Raw genomic sequence first — 21,571 nt, 5'->3', positions numbered from 1 at the left:
GAAGAGGGAGAATGAGTAGAAAGGGCCGAAATATCTTTGGAGGACCTTCTGCTGGCCCCACGATTATCTGTGTACAGAGGGACACTAAAAAGAAGCTACAATGATGCAAATTTTCCATCTTGTCCTCTGGAGGCCAATATGATCCAAAGTTGTTAAAGAACAGGGAGCAATAAGTTACTGCTTTTGGTTGGCACCTGGCAATAAATAAGGGGGGTGTTGGGTTGCAGTTTGGGCACTCGGCCACTAAAAGGTTCGCCATCACTGGTCTATTGCTTCCTGTTATCAACCATTTAGGAGGAGGAAAAGGCAAGGACCTGCCTATAGTAGTAAGCAGCAATGTCAATACAAGCTAAAAACCCCACAAGATGCAGCTGAGAGGGAAGGAAAGACCAAATAATGGGCTTCAGGGCACCTCTGTACAAAGTACTTACGGTCTTTCCTTGCCCCCGGTCACAATCAGCCCATCACGCAGGGTGGTATACATGGTAAACACTGGTCCATTGTGTGCCTTAGCCACAATCCGGGACAATATGTGATCCTTCCAGACACAGACATCCCCGCTGATAGTACCAGTAAAGGTCAGGTTTCCCTGCAGGAAGGAAAAGATTTGTAATTCAGGGGTCTAGGAAAGATGTGTTTCCAGTACAATGTCATAAATGAACAAAGATGCTACTCACAGCTCCAAAAGCCACAGCCAACATGGTCTGCATCCTGGCATCTTCTATAGAACTCAGCATCCCCTTCTTACTGAGCAGTGCCCGGCCTGCCAGGGTCCAGAACCGAACATGTTTCACCCCCACAGACACAAACTGAGTGTCAGAATCTGGACGGAATTCAGCCACAAAGATGCGCTGGTTGTGACCAACTTTACTAGCAATTTTGGAGCCTGGAGCACATAAAGCAAATCAATTAGATGCAGAGAAACTGCTCCTCCACCCACTCATATACCATTCATTCCTACTCTGTAATTCTCTTATATACCATTCATTCCTACTCGGTAATTCTCTTATATACCATTCATTCCTACTCGGTAATTCTCTTATATACCATTCATTCCTACTCGGTAATTCTCTTATATACCATTCATTCCTACTCAGTAATTCTCTTATATACCATTCATTCCTACTCAGTAATTCTCTTATATACCATTCATTCCTACTCGGTAATTCTCTTATATACCATTCATTCCTACTCAGTAATTCTCTTATATACCATTCATTCCTACTCAGTAATTCTCTTATATACCATTCATTCCTACTCGGTAATTCTCTTATATACCATTCATTCCTACTCAGTAATTCTCTTATATACCATTCATTCCTACTCAGTAATTCTCTTATATACCATTCATTCCTAATCGGTAATTCTCTTATATACCATTCATTCCTAATCGGTAATTCTCTTATATACCATTCATTCCTACTCGGTAATTCTCTTATATACCATTCATTCCTAATCGGTAATTCTCTTATATACCATTCATTCCTAATCAGTAATTCTCTTATATACCATTCATTCCTAATCAGTAATTCTCTTATATACCATTCATTCCTACTCGGTAATTCTCTTATATACCATTCATTCCTACTCGGTAATTCTCTTATATACCATTCATTCCTACTCGGTAATTCTCTTATATACCATTCATTCCTAATTGGTAATTCTCTTATATACCATTCATTCCTAATCGGTAATTCTCTTATATACCATTCATTCCTAATCGGTAATTCTCTTATATACCATTCATTCCTAATCGGTAATTCTCTTATATACCATTCATTCCTAATCAGTAATTCTCTTATATACCATTCATTCCTAATCAGTAATTCTCTTATATACCATTCATTCCTAATCAGTAATTCTCTTATATACCATTCATTCCTACTCAGTAATTCTCTTATATACCATTCATTCCTACTCAGCAATTCTCTTATATACCATTCATTCCTACTTGGTAAAGCTCTTATATACCATTCATTCCTACTGGGTAATTCTCTTATATACCATTCATTCCTACTTGGTAATGCTCTTATATACCATTCATTTCTAATTGGTAATTCTCGTATATACCATTCATTCCTACTCAGTAATTCTCTTATCTACCAATCATTCCTACTCAGTAATTCTCTTATCTACCAATCATTCCTACTCAGTAATTCTCTTATCTACCACTCATCTGCTCCTGTAGTCATCATATACACTGTTCATTCCTACACATACTGCCCCTTTCTAACATTTATTTGTACACAGTTCTAACCCCTTGTACCATGTTCTCTCACTAACCAATCCTTCCCCTCCTTTATGCCTAGCACTTATCTGCTATCCTATATATTTGGTACATACCTTCTTGCCACTTCCATATGGTGACTGTATGTTCTGGGTCCAGTCCCAAAGATAAAAGCAGTTTTCCGGTGGCACTGAAACTGACTGAACATACGCCCTTGGAGTGATAGCAACGAAGTACAGAGAGGGTCTGCTTACTCATTGCATCCCATACATGTATGGAAGGAGCCGAAGCTGAGAATGTCAGGAGGAATAAAGAACATTGTAAAGAAAGCAACAACAAGGCACAGATCCCACCCATACAACACAAGCTTCATAGGATGTGAAATAGGACAAGGACATACAAATCTATTACAATGAAAGGTGACGCAAGGTTATGGATGTTGTTCACATTGAGTACAACTTACCAGACATGTCCGCTGCATCACCTGAAATGCATAAATGAAGGGTCTTCTGTAATTATAACTATGCATTTTGTAGTGGATAAAAATATTACCAACACAAAGGGTTATGTCAGTCATGTTCATCCCCATGAAAATTCTCAGGGGTTCTTACACCTTATACACTGCTGGGGACCTGACTGATAGGCCTATGCAGTGATCACGAGAACAGCAGCATCTAAGTGCCCCTGAATGCTATGATTAGGTGCAAATGCTCAGATAGTATTTCATTCACCACTAAGAGACTGTATTACTATAATAATGCAAGAGCAAACTATCAGACGCTTATTCCTCATCCTGTTATTAACAAACCCACTTTAATTTCTGTGAGAACTGCATAAAATTACAGGAGCTCCACCTAGTGGTGACTGCAAACAGCTAAGTACTATCATGGGTAATGAAACCTGGAAATGGGGATTGTACATTTTTTAACAGGAAATCTGAACACAGTTACTCTTGAAAAATGTAGTATGAAAAGTGGGGCAGGATTTCAGATCACAATAACTGTCAGAATCTATAAATCTGTTATTGTGGGCCCCCTGTTATCATTATTCTGTGTGCAGGGCTTAGTCTGGAATTTATGTACAAACATACCTACTTGGCCAGTTGCCACTATGTTGGTGAACTTTGGATGCTGATTGATTGTGAGGCACAAGATGTCGTCTGTGTGTTCCTGGTAAAAACTCTGAGATCCTATAAAATCAGAGATGACATTAGCGAGATGTGATGTGTGTAGGCTTCCATATAATTACACATACCACTGTGTCTATACCTGTGGCAACATTGTACAGGATCCCAACAGAGGCAGCGTGGTACAAGATATCAGCACCGTCATTCAGATAGTGCACGTTATTCCGACAGTCTTTTCCCCGATAGCCAAATACCAGCTCCAGCACTAAATCCTGCAAGACAATTGCGGGCCCATCAATGTTATAATAGTAATGGATGATGGGTGTCAGGGGAACAGCAGAATATAAACTCAAAAACATATATAGAAGAATAGAAAGGGACTCAACCCTTTGTTTCTTTTCACATCACATCCTTTATTGGTACATAAAAAAACAGGTACAGGGGAGAGGAAATGGTACAATTGTGCAACAAAATCAAGTGACGGTCATTTTGCTCTTAGGCATCAATAGATACATTCTTATGCTGTGTACTTACTCAGGACATACATCCCGTTCTCCTCTATATCATCACTCCTCTATCTTGGTGGACCACAAGTGGGTATCTGATTGTAGCCGATCGACAACCGCAAGATGACGTAGTGCATGCATTTGCACATGCGCCACAACCTCCAGCTATGATACGGCCTAACAACCAACAGTCCCACTATTTAGGTTCCACTCCGAAAATGTAATACAAAAGCAAGACTAAATAAACCTGCTATAGATTATACAGCGAGGAAACCATTCAAACATGGGGGCAAAATTTTTTTTCATTGAAGACGTGATGCATCTTAACACATAATTTGGTGCCAAGTCCCGTTACCCCTGAGGGTTATGGTCAGCAATCAAATCTTTGGGTTTCTGCAGTAACTAGTCACATATAAGACTTACATTTAAAAACACACATATAAAATATCCATGATCTCATCAGGCGATGCTGTGAACCTAGTGTTGTTTTACATTTAATTCTAGAGGGAACTATTTAATTTTGGAATTATCCTCTTGCCAAAGGAAGAAAATCCATTTCGGTTCTTTTTGAAGTGCTGTGCGCTCGCACATGTCCAATGGCTACAAACCTGAGTGATTTGGGGTTAGCATCATGACACTGTCTTACATGTTATGTTAACCTTCACCTGCCTTAATTGATCTCAAATGTTTCCTAAATCTCACAAACAATTTTTTTATGGTTTCCCCAATATAGAAAAACAAGATGGGGTGGGATTTCAGCGTTCTTCCTCTTCTGAAAGTAATAAGTGTTCTGTTGGTTACTGTCACTTTCAACTACATGTTGAAAGTTCTTCAATAATGTCAATCTTCTAAGACGTGTAAGGGGTGGTACCCGGAATGGTTTAAGAGGTACGGCAAACATAAAATGATTTTAACAAGCCAGAAGAAGCGCCACAAGCATAAAACGTCCATCGCTTGATTTTATTGCACAATTGCAGCGTTTCCTCTTCCCTGAATTGAAGTGCCACAAAATAGCACATACATTTCTATTCTTCTCTTCTTCTCAAGCTAAATGTAAAGGTCTAGACTTTACATTTGATAAGACTGGAAACTGTTCAAATTATGAAACTGTTCAAATTATAACACTTGTACCAGGATACGAAAACCATTACCCATCCCAATCCTTGCTGTTTTTGTTGTCATGGGAATATAACAGCATAATGAGCAATTCCTTACCTCAATAGGTCTCTTCTTCTTCCCAACATTGTTGGTTTGAAGTTTCTCGGGTTGCGGTAATGCTCTACTAACGGGAGGTCTGAAATAAAGAACTGTGAATAAGAAAAGGTCGGTCCATCACTCATCGCACACAAAAGAAAGACCTGCAGAATGATAAAGGGGTAACAGCACAGACCATGAAACATGATACAGGGACTGACTGAAACCTGCATTGACTGAAAAGGTCTGCAGATGCCCTCAGACTCCTCTAGGTGGCAGTGCTTTTCATGAATGTGGCCTCCACTGTAATGATGGGTCAGGTACGTCAATGGCATTCACATGTGGTAACGCTTGGTGGGCAGCAATGGAGGGACACTGAGAGAGAGATTTACCTGGAACCTCTACACAGCAGCAGGTAAGAGAAAGATAAGAATTACACAAGGACAGCGAATGACAGAGACTAGAAATATGAAGACAAGTTAGATTGGTCCCCAGCATTAGCTCCATATGGAACGCTACATAGACACAACAGGGTCCTTACTAAAGCTGAAAAATCCATAAGAGAGAAGCTACATGGAGCCAATATCCATATTCAGACAGCGGACCCTTACTTCTACAAATAAGCCAGAAATGAGGGACAGAAGACATAGAAGTATAGAAATCATCTCCTGCATGTAGAGGTTATGAATATTTTTGCAACTGATTTTATTGCTCCTATTCTACGGTTTTTGTGCATAGCTCCAGGGTTTTGGATACATTTCACATCAGTGATAGGAAGTAAAACATGTTGGTGACACTGCCAAAATCCGATAAACTGGCAGCTTGACGAATTTTGGATCTGACTTGAGTAAAAGCCTATATTCACACCACAGAATTTTCATTGACCACACTGCAATCCATGTAAGATAATGAATATGGGGGCGTTCCGGGATTTCCGGTTATTTTGGGTGAACAATTCCATGCTAGAGAGCAAGACCAATGAGTAATTTTTAATATTTTCTGAATGTTTTGGGGCAGTTTTTGGTTGGTTACCTGCCAGGGACGTATCCCACCTGGTCCCAACTGATCAAAGCTAGACCCTGAGTAAACTAAATGTCTGGAGGATTTGAGGCACCAAGAAGATAAAGGATAGTATCATGTATCCCAAAGAAATCCCTGACACCGACAAAAGGTAGGGCTGAAAGTAAAATTTAGGTCACAAAATTATATTAAGTGTTGGTACATAAGTGAGATTAGCTACAGCATGGAAAAATAATATTGGGTTCTCATTTGACGCACAAGAGTTGACAAGAGAAGAATGAGTTGTTATTCTAGGAACCCAAAATGAACAAATACCATCCCTATGGAAAAGTAAAATAAACATGGATTAGGAAGTTGTCAATAAAATAGGTGAATATGCTTGGGCAGAAATGCGGGGGCATGGGATTCCTCTAAACACAAAATATCAGGGGATTATTTCTCATCATCGCTTGGATCTATGAGTAAGTGTCTCTAGTTTATTCATTAATAATAATCTTTGTTTATATAGCGCTATCAATTTCCTTTACAAATCATTGGGGACATATAATATTACATTACAGAGTACAAACAGTCATATGGAACATATCCATTCTTGATTTTGACGTTTATATTTTTTGAGTATTTATGACATAACCACGGGACATAGCCTAAATATAGGATATATCTTATATTTAGGATATCAAAAAAAGGTACCAAAAGGGGAACCCACACCTATTTTATGTACAGAGATCATGTGACTCTCTCACTGCCAGTGAGATGGGAGTCAGGATAATCCCTTCTTAAGGTCTGGATGCCAAAGGAGGGGCACACAAATATTAGGTATTTATGAAATATCATGTGAATAAAAGTGATGTGAAGTTATACATTATATGTAGTTGGTTTATTACTGGCCACCTGAGCAGCAGGTAATTATAGTAATTAATATGTGACAGGTTGTTGTCAGCTTTAGCAATGAAAACCCATATAGTACAGAATCCACAGATCACATGTGAAAATGGGGAACCGACACATGTCTATTTATAGGGTTCGAGTGTAAATTAGGTTCCCTACAGATGAACAGCTAATAATTGGTTGTAAATCTGGATGTTTGCTTCTATTTTAGACAGCAGATTTGCGTCAGTCTGGCATTTTTTGGTAGAAACGCTTCTGACAAGGACATGCTCTACCTTATAACGGATCAGTGCCGCAGCCGGGGGCAGTGATCCAATAAAAGTATACCATTTACTGTAGATGAAAAAACTGATGGCACATGGCCAATTCTCACTGTTGTGTGTGGCTTGTCCCTGCCCCACTTAGTTTGTTTGCAGGCACTTCTGTATATAAAAATGGGGAAAGTCTGAGCAGAATTAGAAGAAGTTACATAGTAGAGTGCCGGATTTACACTGTACTTTTCCTTACAGAATTTCAGGGTAAAATTTACTGAGAAGGGACAGGAAAAACTGGTAGGAGTGACGTATAGTTTACATATTTGATGACTATCCAGATAGATGATGTCAATAAGACCCCAATAAAACTAGGATAGACTGAGGTGCATTGACGATCACTTACCGTACTACTCCCTGCCTTCAAGGATGCGAAGACAAGCAAAAAGAAACATTAGTGCTTTTGGTAAACTGGAAGAAGCAGAAGCAGAAGTTTTAAAATAATCTCCAATATTCTCTACAGTATTGCAGAAGTCAACTGTGATGTGAGGCTACAAGATCATGAAATTATCAAGAAACATTCAATACAAGGGATAAGATGTTCATCTGTCACTGTATTACATAATGTCTTTAATGAATGGGTCACCCCCCCCAACATTACCTCTTAGACAACTGATAGAAATGGTATACCAGTGGCGTAACAACTCCCCTCCTCTGCGCCTGCCTCACGTGTGCTGCACCGTAGCGCTCCTGTACAGGGCCATGAGCCCATAGAGGTGTATGGGGGACGTATACACACCGTATATATGTCGGCCGTATATACGTCCCCCATACGTTCCTGTGAATGTACCCCAAGTTTGTATATACTGTATGTATTATTGTATAAATGTGTAGATGAGTACATAAATATGTGCATATGAGTGTATACATGTATGTGTGTACAAGTATATAAAAGATGCTTGAAAATGCCTTTATAGATAAGGCGAAACGTCGCATTGATGGTGGAATAAATCACTTTATTTTTTCACTTTATACCGGAGTGCTGCTTCATACTGCTTGTCTCCAGTACATAAAAGTGAGTGCAGAATGTTATGTGTATGTATTTAAGTGTATAAATGTATGTGTGTGTATATATGAGTGTGTAAAAGTGTGTGATTGTATAAAAGTGTGTGTACAAATATGCATAAATATTTTTTAAGGGGAAGGGGGGCCCATGCAGAAATCCGCTATGGGGCCTGCTTTTCCTAGTTACACCCCTGTGCTTTACAGTCATACCATAACTGGAAATAGTGTTATTCCTCCTGTAAACAAATAATGTTGCAAAATTATCCCAGCGGTTTGTAGCAGTCAAGGACAGTTGGGGAACATTCCAAGATTCCATAGAATCCATTCCTTTATTTTTTAACTCAGACAGTCCTGGAGTAGCCCATCAGGTACAGTCATTACTACCTCTCATCCAGGGACAGCTCCTTCTGCTGCAGGTGAGGTTTGATTCCTGCCATAGGCCGAATGTTGGTGGATAAGGCTTTGATGGTGTACGTCATCTCATTTTCTCTTGTCACATCACTGTCATAACCTGGAAATGAAAGTGAGGACAATTATAACCATGTCTACAAATCCTCAACTCACTAAAGAATAGCTCCACAAAACCCTGTTGCATCGTGGAACCTAAGCTACTGATTTACAAATATGGCTGTTATGTAGACAGAGGAATTTATCAGGACTAAAAACTCTGAGCAAAAACGCCTGTGGGAATAGTCATCAGCCTTCCAAGAAACAGAATTTTAACTCTACACCAGACAGGCTCCTTTTCTTTCCTGTACCTCCATCTTCCTCCGAGTCTATGTCAGATTCCTCACTGTCGCACTGTCTCATCTCTCTGTGTCCTTCTACTTCATGAGTCCAGAGCATGAGAGAGGTATCTGATCCCCCAACACTGACCAGGAGGCTGTCATCATGGATCCAACGGAGGTTAGTGACATGGGAACTGTGAGCCACATATCTCTTGAATTTACCAAACCGCCCCTGAAGAATACACAAGATAAGATTCATGATGTTTTGTGTGATGGTACACAGCACGGCGTTATCTGTACTTTGAGAGCTATCACTGTGTGCTATTTGTGGTGTTACATAGGACTGTAGGTAACATTTACTATAGTATTTGTAATCAGAGAGTTAGCACTACGGGGCACATTTACTTACCTGATCCTGTCGCGATCCAGCGGCGTGTTCTTCGTCGAGGATTCGGGTCTTCACTAAGGTTGTGCACCCGATGTCCACCAGGTGGGTTATCTGTGGTGTTACATAGGACTGCAGGTAACACCTAATAGATATTGGGGCACATTTACTAAGGGTCCGAATCACGCTTTTCCGACGGTTTTCTGAATTTTACCGTTTTGCACCGAATTGCCCTGGATTTTTGGCGCACGCAATCGGATTGTGTCGCATCGGTGCCGGCTTGCATGCAACAAAAAATGGGGGGTGTGGCCATCGGAAAACCCAATGGATTCAGAAAAACCGCGCTATTAAAAAAAAAAACACATACACATACTTACACGCACCAGGAAAAGGATGGTGAACTCCGGCGGACCTCCACAGCAGCGACACCTGGAGGACATCGGGCGCACAACCAAAACAGTGAATTGCCTGAAGAACCGAGTCCTCGCCGGAGAACGCGCCACTGGATTGTGACAGGACCGGGTAAGTAAATGTCCCCCATTATCTGTACTCAGATAGTTATCACTGAGTTATCTGTGATGTTACATAAGATTGCAAGTTAAACTTAGTTTAATCACATTCGCTATACTAAGATAATTAATACTAGGAATGTGAGTGCCACAATATTCTGTCACATTCAGAGTTGCATTGTCTCAGATGATTCTTACTTTAACAGGATACCGGAAAAGCTTTACAAATCCAAAGTCATCCCCAGTGGCTAAAATTTTGCTGTCGTTGCTGAGTGCAGCAGTTGTCACATCGCTGACCTCTCCAATCACCGGCCAGATGCCCTCACAACTTGGACCCAGGACACTTGTCCAAGAAGACCAGGAAATATTTTCTACCTGAGAAATAGAAAGCTTAGCATACATGGAGCCGGTAGCATCCACGTGACTTGTCATTTGTCCCGGGGAAAGTTGGGTGAACATTTAACAACTTAGGAACTTGTATTTAATTGGAAATCCTCCCTATTACTGAAGACACCTATGACTATCCAAAGCACATCCAGGCCTCGCACAACATCTTACCTCATGGGCTGGAATCATCTGTCTTTTACCTCTTGGGGCCTCAAAAAACAGTTGTTCCTTAGCACCAGTATTCACCTGTAGGAGCTTACCTGAGAACACAAAAGGGCACTGGTGATCACTTCAAATGTATTGCTCTAAATAACAAACCACTTACAAGAGGTCATTTATTATCGCCTTTCAAATGGAAAACTGGCGGAAATTATTTTCTCCCCTTGCTGTGTCTCTTGCTCCGTATTTATGAAGTGTTGGTGCTTTTCTGACACTCACAAATTGTTCACTTTTTGGGCGCAAAATTGTGAATCTGACACTTTTCCGGCACTATTTTTCAACTGGTATGTTGTATAATTTTTGCTGCACAAATAGAGCAGCTAAAAGTTCATCTATAGAGATCTATAACACCTTTGTGAATGTGGAGACAGTTCTTAATATTTTGGTTCATGCACAAAATCATTGATCCTTTGCGCCACAAACTTAAATCACACTTAAAAATATAGTACATTTCCAGCGCCATCCTGCGCCCGAATTGATAAATTCCCAACACAGTCTGGAGTAAATACTACATGTTCTACTATGCAAAACAGCAGGAAATGCACCGCACAGAATCTGATCCAGCAGGGGTGGCAAAGCGTTTTGAGGTCCATTGGCTCAAGTTAATGCTGGACATGCTCAGAATCTCTACTTTGCTTTACTTATCTTCAGTTTCATGATACCACACAACCACCCTAGATCCAGCGGGACAGACATGGATTTTGTCTTTCCCACTGTCCCACTTGGCAGGAGGTATGTCCCAAGATATCGAGTTGGGTGGGTCACAATAAGTGGGGAAGCTGAGGGGCACTATATTGGGGAGGCTGCAATGTGAGGGGAGCAATGTGAGGGGAGCAGCTGGGAGGGCACAACAGAGGTCGCACTAACAATTTTCCAGACAGGTAATAACAGTCCTCTTACTATTTTTGAGAAGTATTTTTGGCCAAGGAGGAGTATGAAATTTTCAGTAATACATATAAATAACTCCTAGATGTATATAGTGTTTATAGTTGCTATTTATAGAAGAAAATCATCTCAGTCAGTATCCTCTATGCTTACATAGAAAATTGAGGTAGTTATAGTAATATTACATCATGCATTAAACAGACAAGACTGGGCTGACGCCACTGACCCCCCACCCCCCACTCCTATGACTAGACAATGGCTGACGCCGCCAACCCCACCCTGACCAGACTGTGGCTGACCGCACCGACCTCCCTAACTAGACTGTGGCTGGCGCCGCTGATCCCCCACCCCGACTAGACTGTGGCTGATGCCGCTGACACCCTCTAACTAGACTGTGGCTGATGCCGCTGACCCCCTCTAACTAGACTGTGGCTGATGCCGCTGACCCCCTCTAACTAGACTGTGGCTGATGCCGCTGACCCCCTCTAACTAGACTGTGGCTGATGCCGCCAACCCCCTCTAACTAGACTGTAGCTGATGCCGCAAATCCCACCCCTAACTGGACTGTGGCTGACGCCGCCAACCCCCCTGAACTACACTGTGGCTGACGCCGCCAACCCCCTTTACTAGACTGTGGCTGACGCTGCCAACGCCCCTAACTAGACTGTGGCTGGCGTGGACGCTGCCGACCACCCTAACTAGACTGCCGCTGGCACCATCTATGCCCCTTCCAACTACACTGTGGCTGGCGCCACCTACCCGTCCCGTTACTAGACTCTGGCTTGAGCCGCCGACCCCCCATCCCCCTAACAAGACTGTGGCTGACACCGCTGACCACTCCTAACTAGACTGATCTCTGATTGTTGCTTTGATAGATAAAGAGCTTTTTTAAAAAAATGTTTTTATTTTATTTATTTTTTTGTGTGGGATCACTGTTATCGCTGATCTGTATACAGCCATGCAAAAATATGCACACTGCATCTTCTCTGTATGCATCTAACCCCTCTGCTTGGGGAATCTCCATGATGTCATATTAGTGACATCACGCGATGCCTCTGCAGACACAGCACTCAGTATGATTGCTGTGTTTGGGGCTGCTGTGTATCATACCCCTGTCACAATACAGGATGAGGCTGTCAGTGTGACAGCTAAAATCCCGCTGTTGGCTTTGTGTGCGCTTGCGCACAGTACCAACGGGATGACGAGGGCGCCGCCTTGCCACAACTCTGCTGCGTTCAATAGTGAAAACACTGCTCTGGTCACAGGACATTCTACCGGGGCTGCGTTTAGGTTTAGGGGAGAGAGGAGAGAACTCTCAGTTGGATTTATACACCTGAGAGTTTTTTAAAGAGAAAAACTACCTATACAAGCATCATAGACGCTCATATAGACGTAACGGGATCTCTGATGAGGAGGCTTTAATATGAGGGGAACTGGAGGCACAATTTCAGGGGGGTTACAATGTGAGAAGCAGATGTGGGAGGTGGAGGGCACTAAGGGGGAATTATATAGTGTCACTGTGACAGAGTAAACGACATTGCTTAGGGCAAAAAAATGTTCCTCTTTTGTTGCCAAGAACGTTGTGAGGTATGGTTACCATGTCTTAAACATCTATCCTATTGAAACTGGTTATGGTTGATATATATTCTATATAACATGAGTTTACAACTTATCTTCCTGTTTTCTAAGTTGCAGTGCACTTAGATAAAGGAAGCTGTTTCAGAGGTGACCTCAGGCTTTATACTCACCCCTCGTGTCCCAATCCAGGTGGGTGATGTAGCTGGATGAGCCCTTGCACACTCCAACCCGTTTACTGCTCATCACATTATAAATATCCACAAAATTGTCATAGGAGGCAACAGCCAAATATTTCCCGGTGCCTGAAATAGAATGAAATAAACATTATTGCCATAGAGCACAAAACAACAGGAGAAGTTATAGATTAACCAGTTATCAACTCACCAGGGGAGAAGCGGATGTCAGAGATCACATCCTTTCTATGGTGAAACGACACTAAGTCTTCTAGTGTGTCCGCATTCACTATCAGGAAGCTTCCATCATTAAGACCCACAGCCAAAGCCTTACCATCTGGGGAGAACGAACAGCACCGTCCACCTGGGGGCAGCACAGAGCATGGCCATCAGCCAACGCAGCTAGAAATTCTTTGCTGGTCATTACTACTCATTATACTAAAGAACTCTGCTTTCTGTCAGTGAAAATAACTGGTGGCTTGTAATGGGAGTTGTATATTTGGGAACAAGTTTCAGTTCAAATTCTTAGTTAATGACTGCATACTTCTCTCATAAAAACCCACTGTCTCGTAGGGAGTACTTCTACATCATCTTACCCTTTTTGAGTTTGCGCACGGCCAGCATACAGTGACTTGGGGACAGGTCCCAGATACGCAGGGTTTTGTCATCACTCACAGTGGCACAGATTGGTAAATGGGGGTGGGCAGCCAGGCCCCAAACTTCTCCTTCCATGTGTCCCTGAAGAGCAAAAGAAGATCCATCAAATGGAGACAAGTAGAGGGTATAATTTGTCAGATAACAATCAGGCGCAAGTTTCTGGATAACAAGAGCTTTAAAGGACATTTACCATCTGGTTGCCTGATAGTAGACCAAGTACACACACTTGTTTCGGAATGCCGCAGTTTAGAAGAAAAAGAGAGTTTAAAAACACCCTAATAAGCCGGAGGCACTCTCTGGCTTTCATGACTGGAGCGTTTTCGGCTAGACCCACTGAAAATTTAGGCAACTCCCCCTAACTGCTCAGCCTCCTATCCAGATTGTAGACAGACAATGATGTAACCAGCTCTTTGCAATCTCAACCGGCGGACTGCGCAGTAGGGGGAGTGCATAAATTATCAGAGGGTGGAGCCAAGAGGCACCGTCTAATTAAAATATTTTTAAAACTCTTTTTCTTCTAAACTGCAGCATTCTGGAACATAATAAAAACTGATCATAGCCCCTAAAAAAACATAACAAGTGTGTGAGTACTAATGCTCCATCAACAGGCAACCTGATGGTAGATATCCTTTAAGGCTAAACGTCTGCTTTACACTGCACTCTCATGCTTTACGCTGCACCCTAGTTCACACTGTATAATTACAATAAAAACAGAAGATTAGAAGATTATCAGGATATTACTGTGCATAGCCCTATAGGGAACATGACAGATATGAAACACTGTCCTCTCTGAAAGCATCAAAACAGTGAAAAATGTTTTCTAAAATGTTACCACAGCAATTTGGACAAACGGCCAGCACCTTGATTTCTCCATACACACAGTTGAGAAAGCAGAACCTGCAACTTTGAACTCAACCTGACTTCTTATCCTCAGTACTGGCTGTGCATTGCACAGATTATTGGTGACATCAGCCAAATGACTCCATATACATCCAAAACCTTTATTAAAAGTGGTTAGAGACAGTTTATGTTGAATAAAAGGATAACTCCAGTCACAGCCTTGTGCAGAACCTGAAGGGAGGTTCCAGCGAGGTTCTAGAGCAGTGATTGGGAACCTTTTAGAGACCAAGTACCCAAACTACAACAAAGACCCACTTTTTTATCACAAAGTGCCAACACAGAAATTTGTGATTTATACTCCCAGTAGCCCCAGGTAGTCCTGTCACTTTAAAATAGCTTTGTGCACAGCAAGTCCTGGGCTGTCTGGGACTGCAGGAAGATACCTGGAGTCATCTCTGGTGATGGCCTGAGTGCCCACAGAAAGGGCTCTGAGTGCCACCTCTGGCACCAGTGCCATAGGTTAGCCACCACTGTTCTAAGTATACAATGAAAATGAGCCGTGCTCCTCCCTCCAGCCCCTGCACCATGCATTATTCATTGAATTAAGTGTTGGAGTGGAGTGGAGTGTTCCTATAAAGCCTCAAGGCTCTCCTCTCCAACCAACCATTAAAATGTCTACAGCAGCACAGAATATAACAAGAAAGTAATAAATGAAAACTGCAGCTAGAAACCTGGACAAGCAGGGTAACTGGTCCACTCTTGTCAACCTCCAGGATTTCACCATTCTTTGTTCCCACTAGGATATGGCCGTGTCCCAGAGATATGGCACGTATGGAAGGGTTGTCTTCTAGGAGAAGCCCTGAGGTACAGAAATATAAGAGAGATTGGTTTGTGGTGAAATTGTGCAATACGGTCCTCTATTTAGTTATCATTTGGTGAGTATGTGCATCGTGGGTATACATAGTGGTCATCGGTTAACTGCTTTAGTGGTAAACAATATTGAGTTCACAATGCTATTAGTACATACAGAGTGTGTGTAGTACCTACAGTACAGTCAGTACATTTTCAATGTAGGGATTGTATCTGTCTCATCACCTTTAGAGCCCGGAGCCAGGGCAGACCTCTTGATTGCGTATGTTTTCAGGCAACGCTCAAATGAATCGTCCCAGAGTGCCACCACTCCATCCTTTCCTCCAGTCACAAAGCCCTGTGAAAGGGATCATTGCACTCAGTTCTGTATTAAGCCTGAATTGTTGGATCAATATTTATTCTAACAATACAAAACAACCAAAACACAAGCTGTACACTGAATATGGGCTCTCTTTAGCAACACTGAGTTATAATGTTGCTAGGAGAGACTTTGGAGACAGTAAGTAAGTCAACCCTTAATAAAGTATATTACATATGTTCACTCTTTCCACCCCCACTGCCCCCAACACATTTTTAAAATGATCACAATATTATTCTTAAAGAATGAGCTAGGCAAGATATATGTCCTCTCTTACCTTATCCAGAGCATGCATACTGAACACTGGCCCATCATGGGCTTTCACAGTTTTTATCAGGAACAGGTCTCTCCAGATGCAGACATCTCCAGTGGAGGTTCCTGAGAATGACATCTCTTCTGTCCATCCATACACCACACACATCATTGTGTCAATCTTCGACCCAGTCCCTATACAAGCCTTCCGTCCTATGAGACCTCCACCTGTTATATTTCATACAATGACAGTAGAAAGTAGAGTAGGTTACATGCATACTACTAAAAAAGGTCTTCTTTACAAAACCAGTAAGCACCCGTGTTCCTGCTGCTGCCCCCGGTCCCGTGCCCCGCTCACCTTCCCTGGCTCCCGCAGCTCGGCGCGCGCGTCCCCGTCTCCTAGGGGGCGCGCGCGCCGTCACTCTAAGATTTAAAGGGCCAGCGCGCCAATAATTGGCGCTGGCCTGCTATAAGTTTCTGCCCCTTCCTGTGACCCTTGCCGGATCTTTGAGCCTCACAGCCTAAGAGAAAGCTTCCTTGCGAGTATTCCTGCGTTCCTGTGTCCTCCAGCGTTCCTGTGTCCTCTAGCGTTCCTCCCTGCCTTCCTGTGTGTTCCTGCTCCCGAGTCCTGTGTTGCCGTGTTACCTGTGTTCCTCCGTGTTGCTGTGTTCCTGTGCCTGTGTTCCCGTCCCCTTCTGCCTGGACCTCCCGTTGCTGACCCCGGATTGGACTTTACCCTGCATCTCTGCCGCCTGCCTTGACCCTGTGCCTGGACCCGACTACGAGACTGTCTCCTGTTAAGGTACCTAGACCTCGGCTGCCACTGCGGGCTAGTCACACCTGTGGAACGGCCAGGTGGCACCCTGCCGCAGCAAGCCCAACCCGCTTTGCAGCGGGCTCTGGTGAAGACCAGGTGCCACTTGAACTCTGGTCCCAGGTGTCGGCTGGTACCACCTCCCGCGGTGGTCCAGGGGATTCACACACCCCGAATCCTGACAGGTACACATTGCAAAGGAAAGAATAACAGTATGGCATTAAAGAAAGTGTTGATCTCTACAAAAAACATCTGCCTATATTATTTCAGGATCCAGTTCTTTATGAAATTTTAAAACCAGGTTGCCGCTTTTCTGCTAGAAATTCTGCTACTTTAGGAGACCTACTATCCCCAAATTTATTTTGTTCTATACAGAAACCCAACACCTGGTTAACTTTGAAAGGCAGTTTCAAATGTGGCTCATCACGATGTTCTGTTTGCAAATATATACAAAAGACACATGTGGTATCATCATTACAAAACAATATGGAACATAAAATGCAGTCCTTCATAAATTGCAATACCACATATGTAGTATATTTAATTACCTGTACAGCCTGTTCATTACAGTATATAGGAAGTACAAAACGTAGTCTTAAAACTAGAATTGCAGAACACACTTCACAAGCCCATATCAATTCATCTCTTTGTCATGATCGCGAAAGTCATATATCCACAGTTTCCAAACATTGTAGGGATATACACAATGGAGAGACATCATATTTATCAGTTACACCCATTGAAAGGGTTAAGCGCCCAAAAAGAGGTGGAGACTGGGTTAAAGCCTTGCGTAACAGAGAAGCATATTGGATACTTACCATGCAAACTCGATCTCCGTATGTTTTAAATTTGAAAAATGATTTAATGTACATATATTAATCTATCATTATAATGTTGCTTCACTAGTTTTTCTCTTTTTTCATGTTCTCATATGATTTTTTACTGGTCTGTTTCTCTCCTCCTGCTCCCGTTCCTCCTCCTCCCCTTTACCTTCTGGTTCTATGATGTGACTAATTACCTGCTCGCAACCTTCTTACTTCCGTTTGATATGTCTTTATAATGAATGTTCACACTTACTAGAATCTTATCTATGACTAAGAACTCTTGAGAGTTCGAAACGTGTCAGATGTCTGTATAATAGTACCTTTTTTAAGCCTTTTTATACCACGATGAAATAAATAGAAGTTTTATAGCACTTATTTCAAGCCTGGATGCTGGATCAATCGTTTGTTTGTCCAAGATGCACTGAATCGGCTCAGCATATCCGTGCACCGGCACCTGATGTTTGACCACAGAAGGGTGAGCTGAATCTCTACTATTTTTTTCAATGTTATAATAGACAAAAAGGTTGAAATTTTTACGAACCCTGCGATCGGACAGTGGAACATTTATTACTGGGAGTAACTATTACAAGTGTGATCACGCAAGATGATGACACAGAGATTACACTAGGAATACACAGGATACAGGTTAGGATCAGGTAGGGTGTTGGTAGGGTAGGGTTAATTTTAGTGATAAGTGCCAGGCAGCTGCTGCTAAAGCAAATAAAATTATGGGATGTATCAAGAGAGGCATAGATTTGCCCTTAAACAAATCACTGGTCAGACCATACATGGAATATCGTCAGGGGCGCACCTGCCTTGAGGCGAGTTGAGCATCTCGCCTCAGACGGCACACCTCCTGCTGGACCAGGGGGCAGCACCGTGCGTCCGGCACCATGCTCCCCGCTGCCGGCGCCACCATGCTTGCGCCCCCCCCCGGCATAGAACTCCCGTGCTCCGTTCGGTGGCTGACACTGTGTTCCCACCCCCACTCCCTGCATATCTATGCTCCAGGTTCAAACCCCCTCCGCTCCCATCCAGCACCATGTTCCCGCTCCCTGAGCAACCTACCCTCCGGCATCATGCTCCCCGTGCATCCGCCGCCCCCTATCACCCAACACCCCCCACCACACACCCCCCCACCCCCGCTGAATTGAACTCCCGCCCACCGTTTCAGTGCTCCGGCCGGCACTGTGCTCCCCTTATTATCACGTAGCGAATATTTGCTTTGCTAATGACTGTGCAGGGAGTGTTAATATCTAATAACATGTATTATTACATAAGGGTGAGAATGTACAGGTCTTGGATACAACATGTCTTGTATCTAATGCAATTATTAATAAAGTATAACATAAAGCAAAAACATCCCCACACACAAATCATAAAGCAATAAAAGTAACCTAAAATAAGAGCCTGGTATAATTCTCCAAATATATGAAGTATTCTACACACTGCACCTGCTCTCCTCCAAAACTTCATGTGCTTTACCCCCGCAGTGATCAATTTATCTGGCATGTAGGGATTCATCTTCACCACAAAGATTTTATCTTTACTCCCTCTGCAAAATAAAAAATACATTGAGCATTACAGGTAAGTTACTTTCATCAGTTAGGCCTAGGTTTAGAACTTTTGGTCACACAATGATTAAAGGGTTGTTCCTGTGTCAGCAAATGTTATACAACTTTCCAGTATACTTTCTGTATCAATTGTTCACCGTTTTCTAGATCTCTGCTTGCTGTCATTCTATATGAAGCTTCATTGTTTACTTCCAGTGGATAGAGATCTGTCCATGGTCATGTGACACAGGTGCACAGCTCATTATATCACACAGCTCTGAGTACTGTAATAAGCCGTGCACCTGTGTGACATCACATGACCAGAGACAAATCTCTATCCACTGGTAATAAACATAGAAGCTTTCTATAGAATGACAGCAAGTAACCATGAAGAATTGATACAGCAGGTATATAGGAAAATTGTATAACTTATTATTATGCAAACAATATTTATTGCTGAATTAGGGATTGTTGGGGATGTGTTGGGGATTGTTCCCTGCTACATTCAACTAATTGCAATGTATCAGTGACATGACCAGGCCCACAGACATCACTGGTGCTGTACCTGACAGATGACAACTTCTCGCCTTTTTTCCAGTCCCACAAGACCACAGTGTGATGGTCATCTATGCCGACAGAGGCCAAACGTTTTCCATCCGCTGCATGGAGAAAGTGTCACATTAAACTCATATAACTGGAGATCTGACATCATCGATATACAATAGTAAAGAAAAAGAGAGAATATATACATATTTTCACTGAATAGATTAAAGACACTAAAAAATAATTTCTATTAGTATTGTTTAAAAATGCCAAAATAGTCTTATAAAAGGATCAAGAGAACAATCCTTTTATAAGGCTATTTTGCCATTTTTAAACAATACTAATAAAAGTTATTTTTTATCAGCTCAGGTCAGCTCAGGATAATCAGTGCTACAGAATATATACATACTCCTATCAACAAAAGACTGAACACATCTGATATAACTGAACAGGCCAAACAAGCAAAATGGGTTGCACTATCCAGAGAAGTCTCCTAAATATAGCAAGTTTGGCTAATCAATGATGATTACTGAGGTGATATGGATGTGGATGGATGTGCGCTGCAGAATATGATGGCACTAGAATAAATTAACATCAATAATATGGATACACTGTAAATTAAAAATGAGAAAACAATTTAAAAAAATTGATTTTTAAAAAAAATAATAATGTAATCTCCATTGATCACCATTTGAAGGATTTTTGTAAGGGTTAGACCATGCCATTAGAACAAATAGGGGCAGATTTACTTACCCGGCCCATTCGCGATCCAGCGGCGCGTTCTCTGCACAGGATTCGGGTCCGGCTGGGATTTAAGAAGGTAGTTCCTCCGCCGTCCACCAGGTGGCGCTGCTGCGCCGAAAATAATCTTAACGCCCCGGAATGCACCATCCCATAGCAGGTGAAGGTGAGCGCTTCCCAAGCGACACATTTCGGTTTTTAAATGCGGCGGTTTTTCCGAATACGTCGGGTTTTCGTTCGGCCACGCCCCCCGATTTCTGTCGCGCGCATGCCGGCCCCGATGCGCCACAATCCGATCGCGTGCGCCAAAAACCCGGGGCAATTCATGTACAAGCGGCGCAAATCGGAAATATTCGGGTAACACGTCGGGAAAACGCGAATCGGGCCGTTAGTAAATGACCCCCATAGTGTTTTACAAAAGTACCAAAGTATATCAAGATAAAACCTTTATTTAGCAAAAAACGTAATGATCATATCTAGAGAACAGCAATGACTGCAGCACAGAGAAAGATTATTACTAAATATTCTGAAGGTTACACCAGTCACCAATCAGCTGTGAATCACTTCAGCACATCTGCAGCCACAGGACATCACTAGTGTCACGGGTGTCCCTGCAATCCATGTCACGGATCCGAACTCACCTCTCCACGCTCCTGCTCCCGTCCGGCCTAGGCCGCGCACACTCACGGAGGTTTAAAGGACGAGCGCATGGCTGATTGGCGCTTGGACTTCCGGGTTTCCTTTAAAGCCCAGCTGATCCCATGATTCCCCGCCAGATCTTCAAGCCATTTTTTGTGAAGTGAAAGTCCTTTTGTGTTCCTGCATTCTCGTTCCTGTGTTCCTGTGCTGCAGCTCCCGTGTTCCTGCTCCAGTGTTCTCTTGTTCCTGGTCCCATGTTCCAGTGTTCCTGTGCTCCAGCTCCCGTGTTCCTTCTCCAGTGTTCTCGTGTTCCTGCTGTAGTGTTCCGTGTTCCTG

The 21,571-nt window shown here is 42.6% G+C and overlaps 1 protein-coding gene across 6 annotated transcripts in view; it reads right to left on the bottom strand.

Moving 5' to 3' along the window:
• The window catches only part of EML5 (EMAP like 5), a 148,656-nt gene that overhangs the window by 8,254 nt on the left and 118,831 nt on the right, over nt 1-21,571 (bottom strand). For 3 of the 6 annotated variants that reach the window (XM_072116704.1, XM_072116700.1, XM_072116699.1), the window contains exons 16-35: nt 19,878-19,971; nt 19,214-19,314; nt 16,147-16,349; nt 15,737-15,848; nt 15,373-15,500; nt 13,741-13,882; nt 13,356-13,508; nt 13,142-13,273; nt 10,461-10,549; nt 10,101-10,277; nt 9,039-9,240; nt 8,665-8,791; nt 7,622-7,636; nt 5,075-5,153; nt 3,496-3,625; nt 3,318-3,416; nt 2,691-2,711; nt 2,344-2,517; nt 678-886; nt 432-589 (exon numbers count right to left, since the gene is read on the bottom strand). In XM_072116704.1, coding sequence (XP_071972805.1) covers nt 432-589; nt 678-886; nt 2,344-2,517; nt 2,691-2,711; nt 3,318-3,416; nt 3,496-3,625; nt 5,075-5,153; nt 7,622-7,636; nt 8,665-8,791; nt 9,039-9,240; nt 10,101-10,277; nt 10,461-10,549; nt 13,142-13,273; nt 13,356-13,508; nt 13,741-13,882; nt 15,373-15,500; nt 15,737-15,848; nt 16,147-16,349; nt 19,214-19,314; nt 19,878-19,971 — 2,545 coding nt within the window. Of the gene's footprint in view, nt 1-431; nt 590-677; nt 887-2,343; nt 2,518-2,690; nt 2,712-3,317; nt 3,417-3,495; nt 3,626-5,074; nt 5,154-7,621; nt 7,687-8,664; nt 8,792-9,038; nt 9,241-10,100; nt 10,278-10,460; nt 10,550-13,141; nt 13,274-13,355; nt 13,509-13,740; nt 13,883-15,372; nt 15,501-15,736; nt 15,849-16,146; nt 16,350-19,213; nt 19,315-19,877; nt 19,972-21,571 lie in introns of those variants that run through there. The other 3 variants (XM_072116701.1, XM_072116703.1, XR_011848904.1) reach the window with 3 other exon arrangements.

This window comes from Engystomops pustulosus, chromosome 7, assembly GCF_040894005.1.
Source record: "Engystomops pustulosus chromosome 7, aEngPut4.maternal, whole genome shotgun sequence".
NCBI classification, from domain to species: Eukaryota; Metazoa; Chordata; class Amphibia; order Anura; family Leptodactylidae; genus Engystomops; species Engystomops pustulosus.
This window is presented reverse-complemented; position numbering and strand designations above follow the sequence as displayed.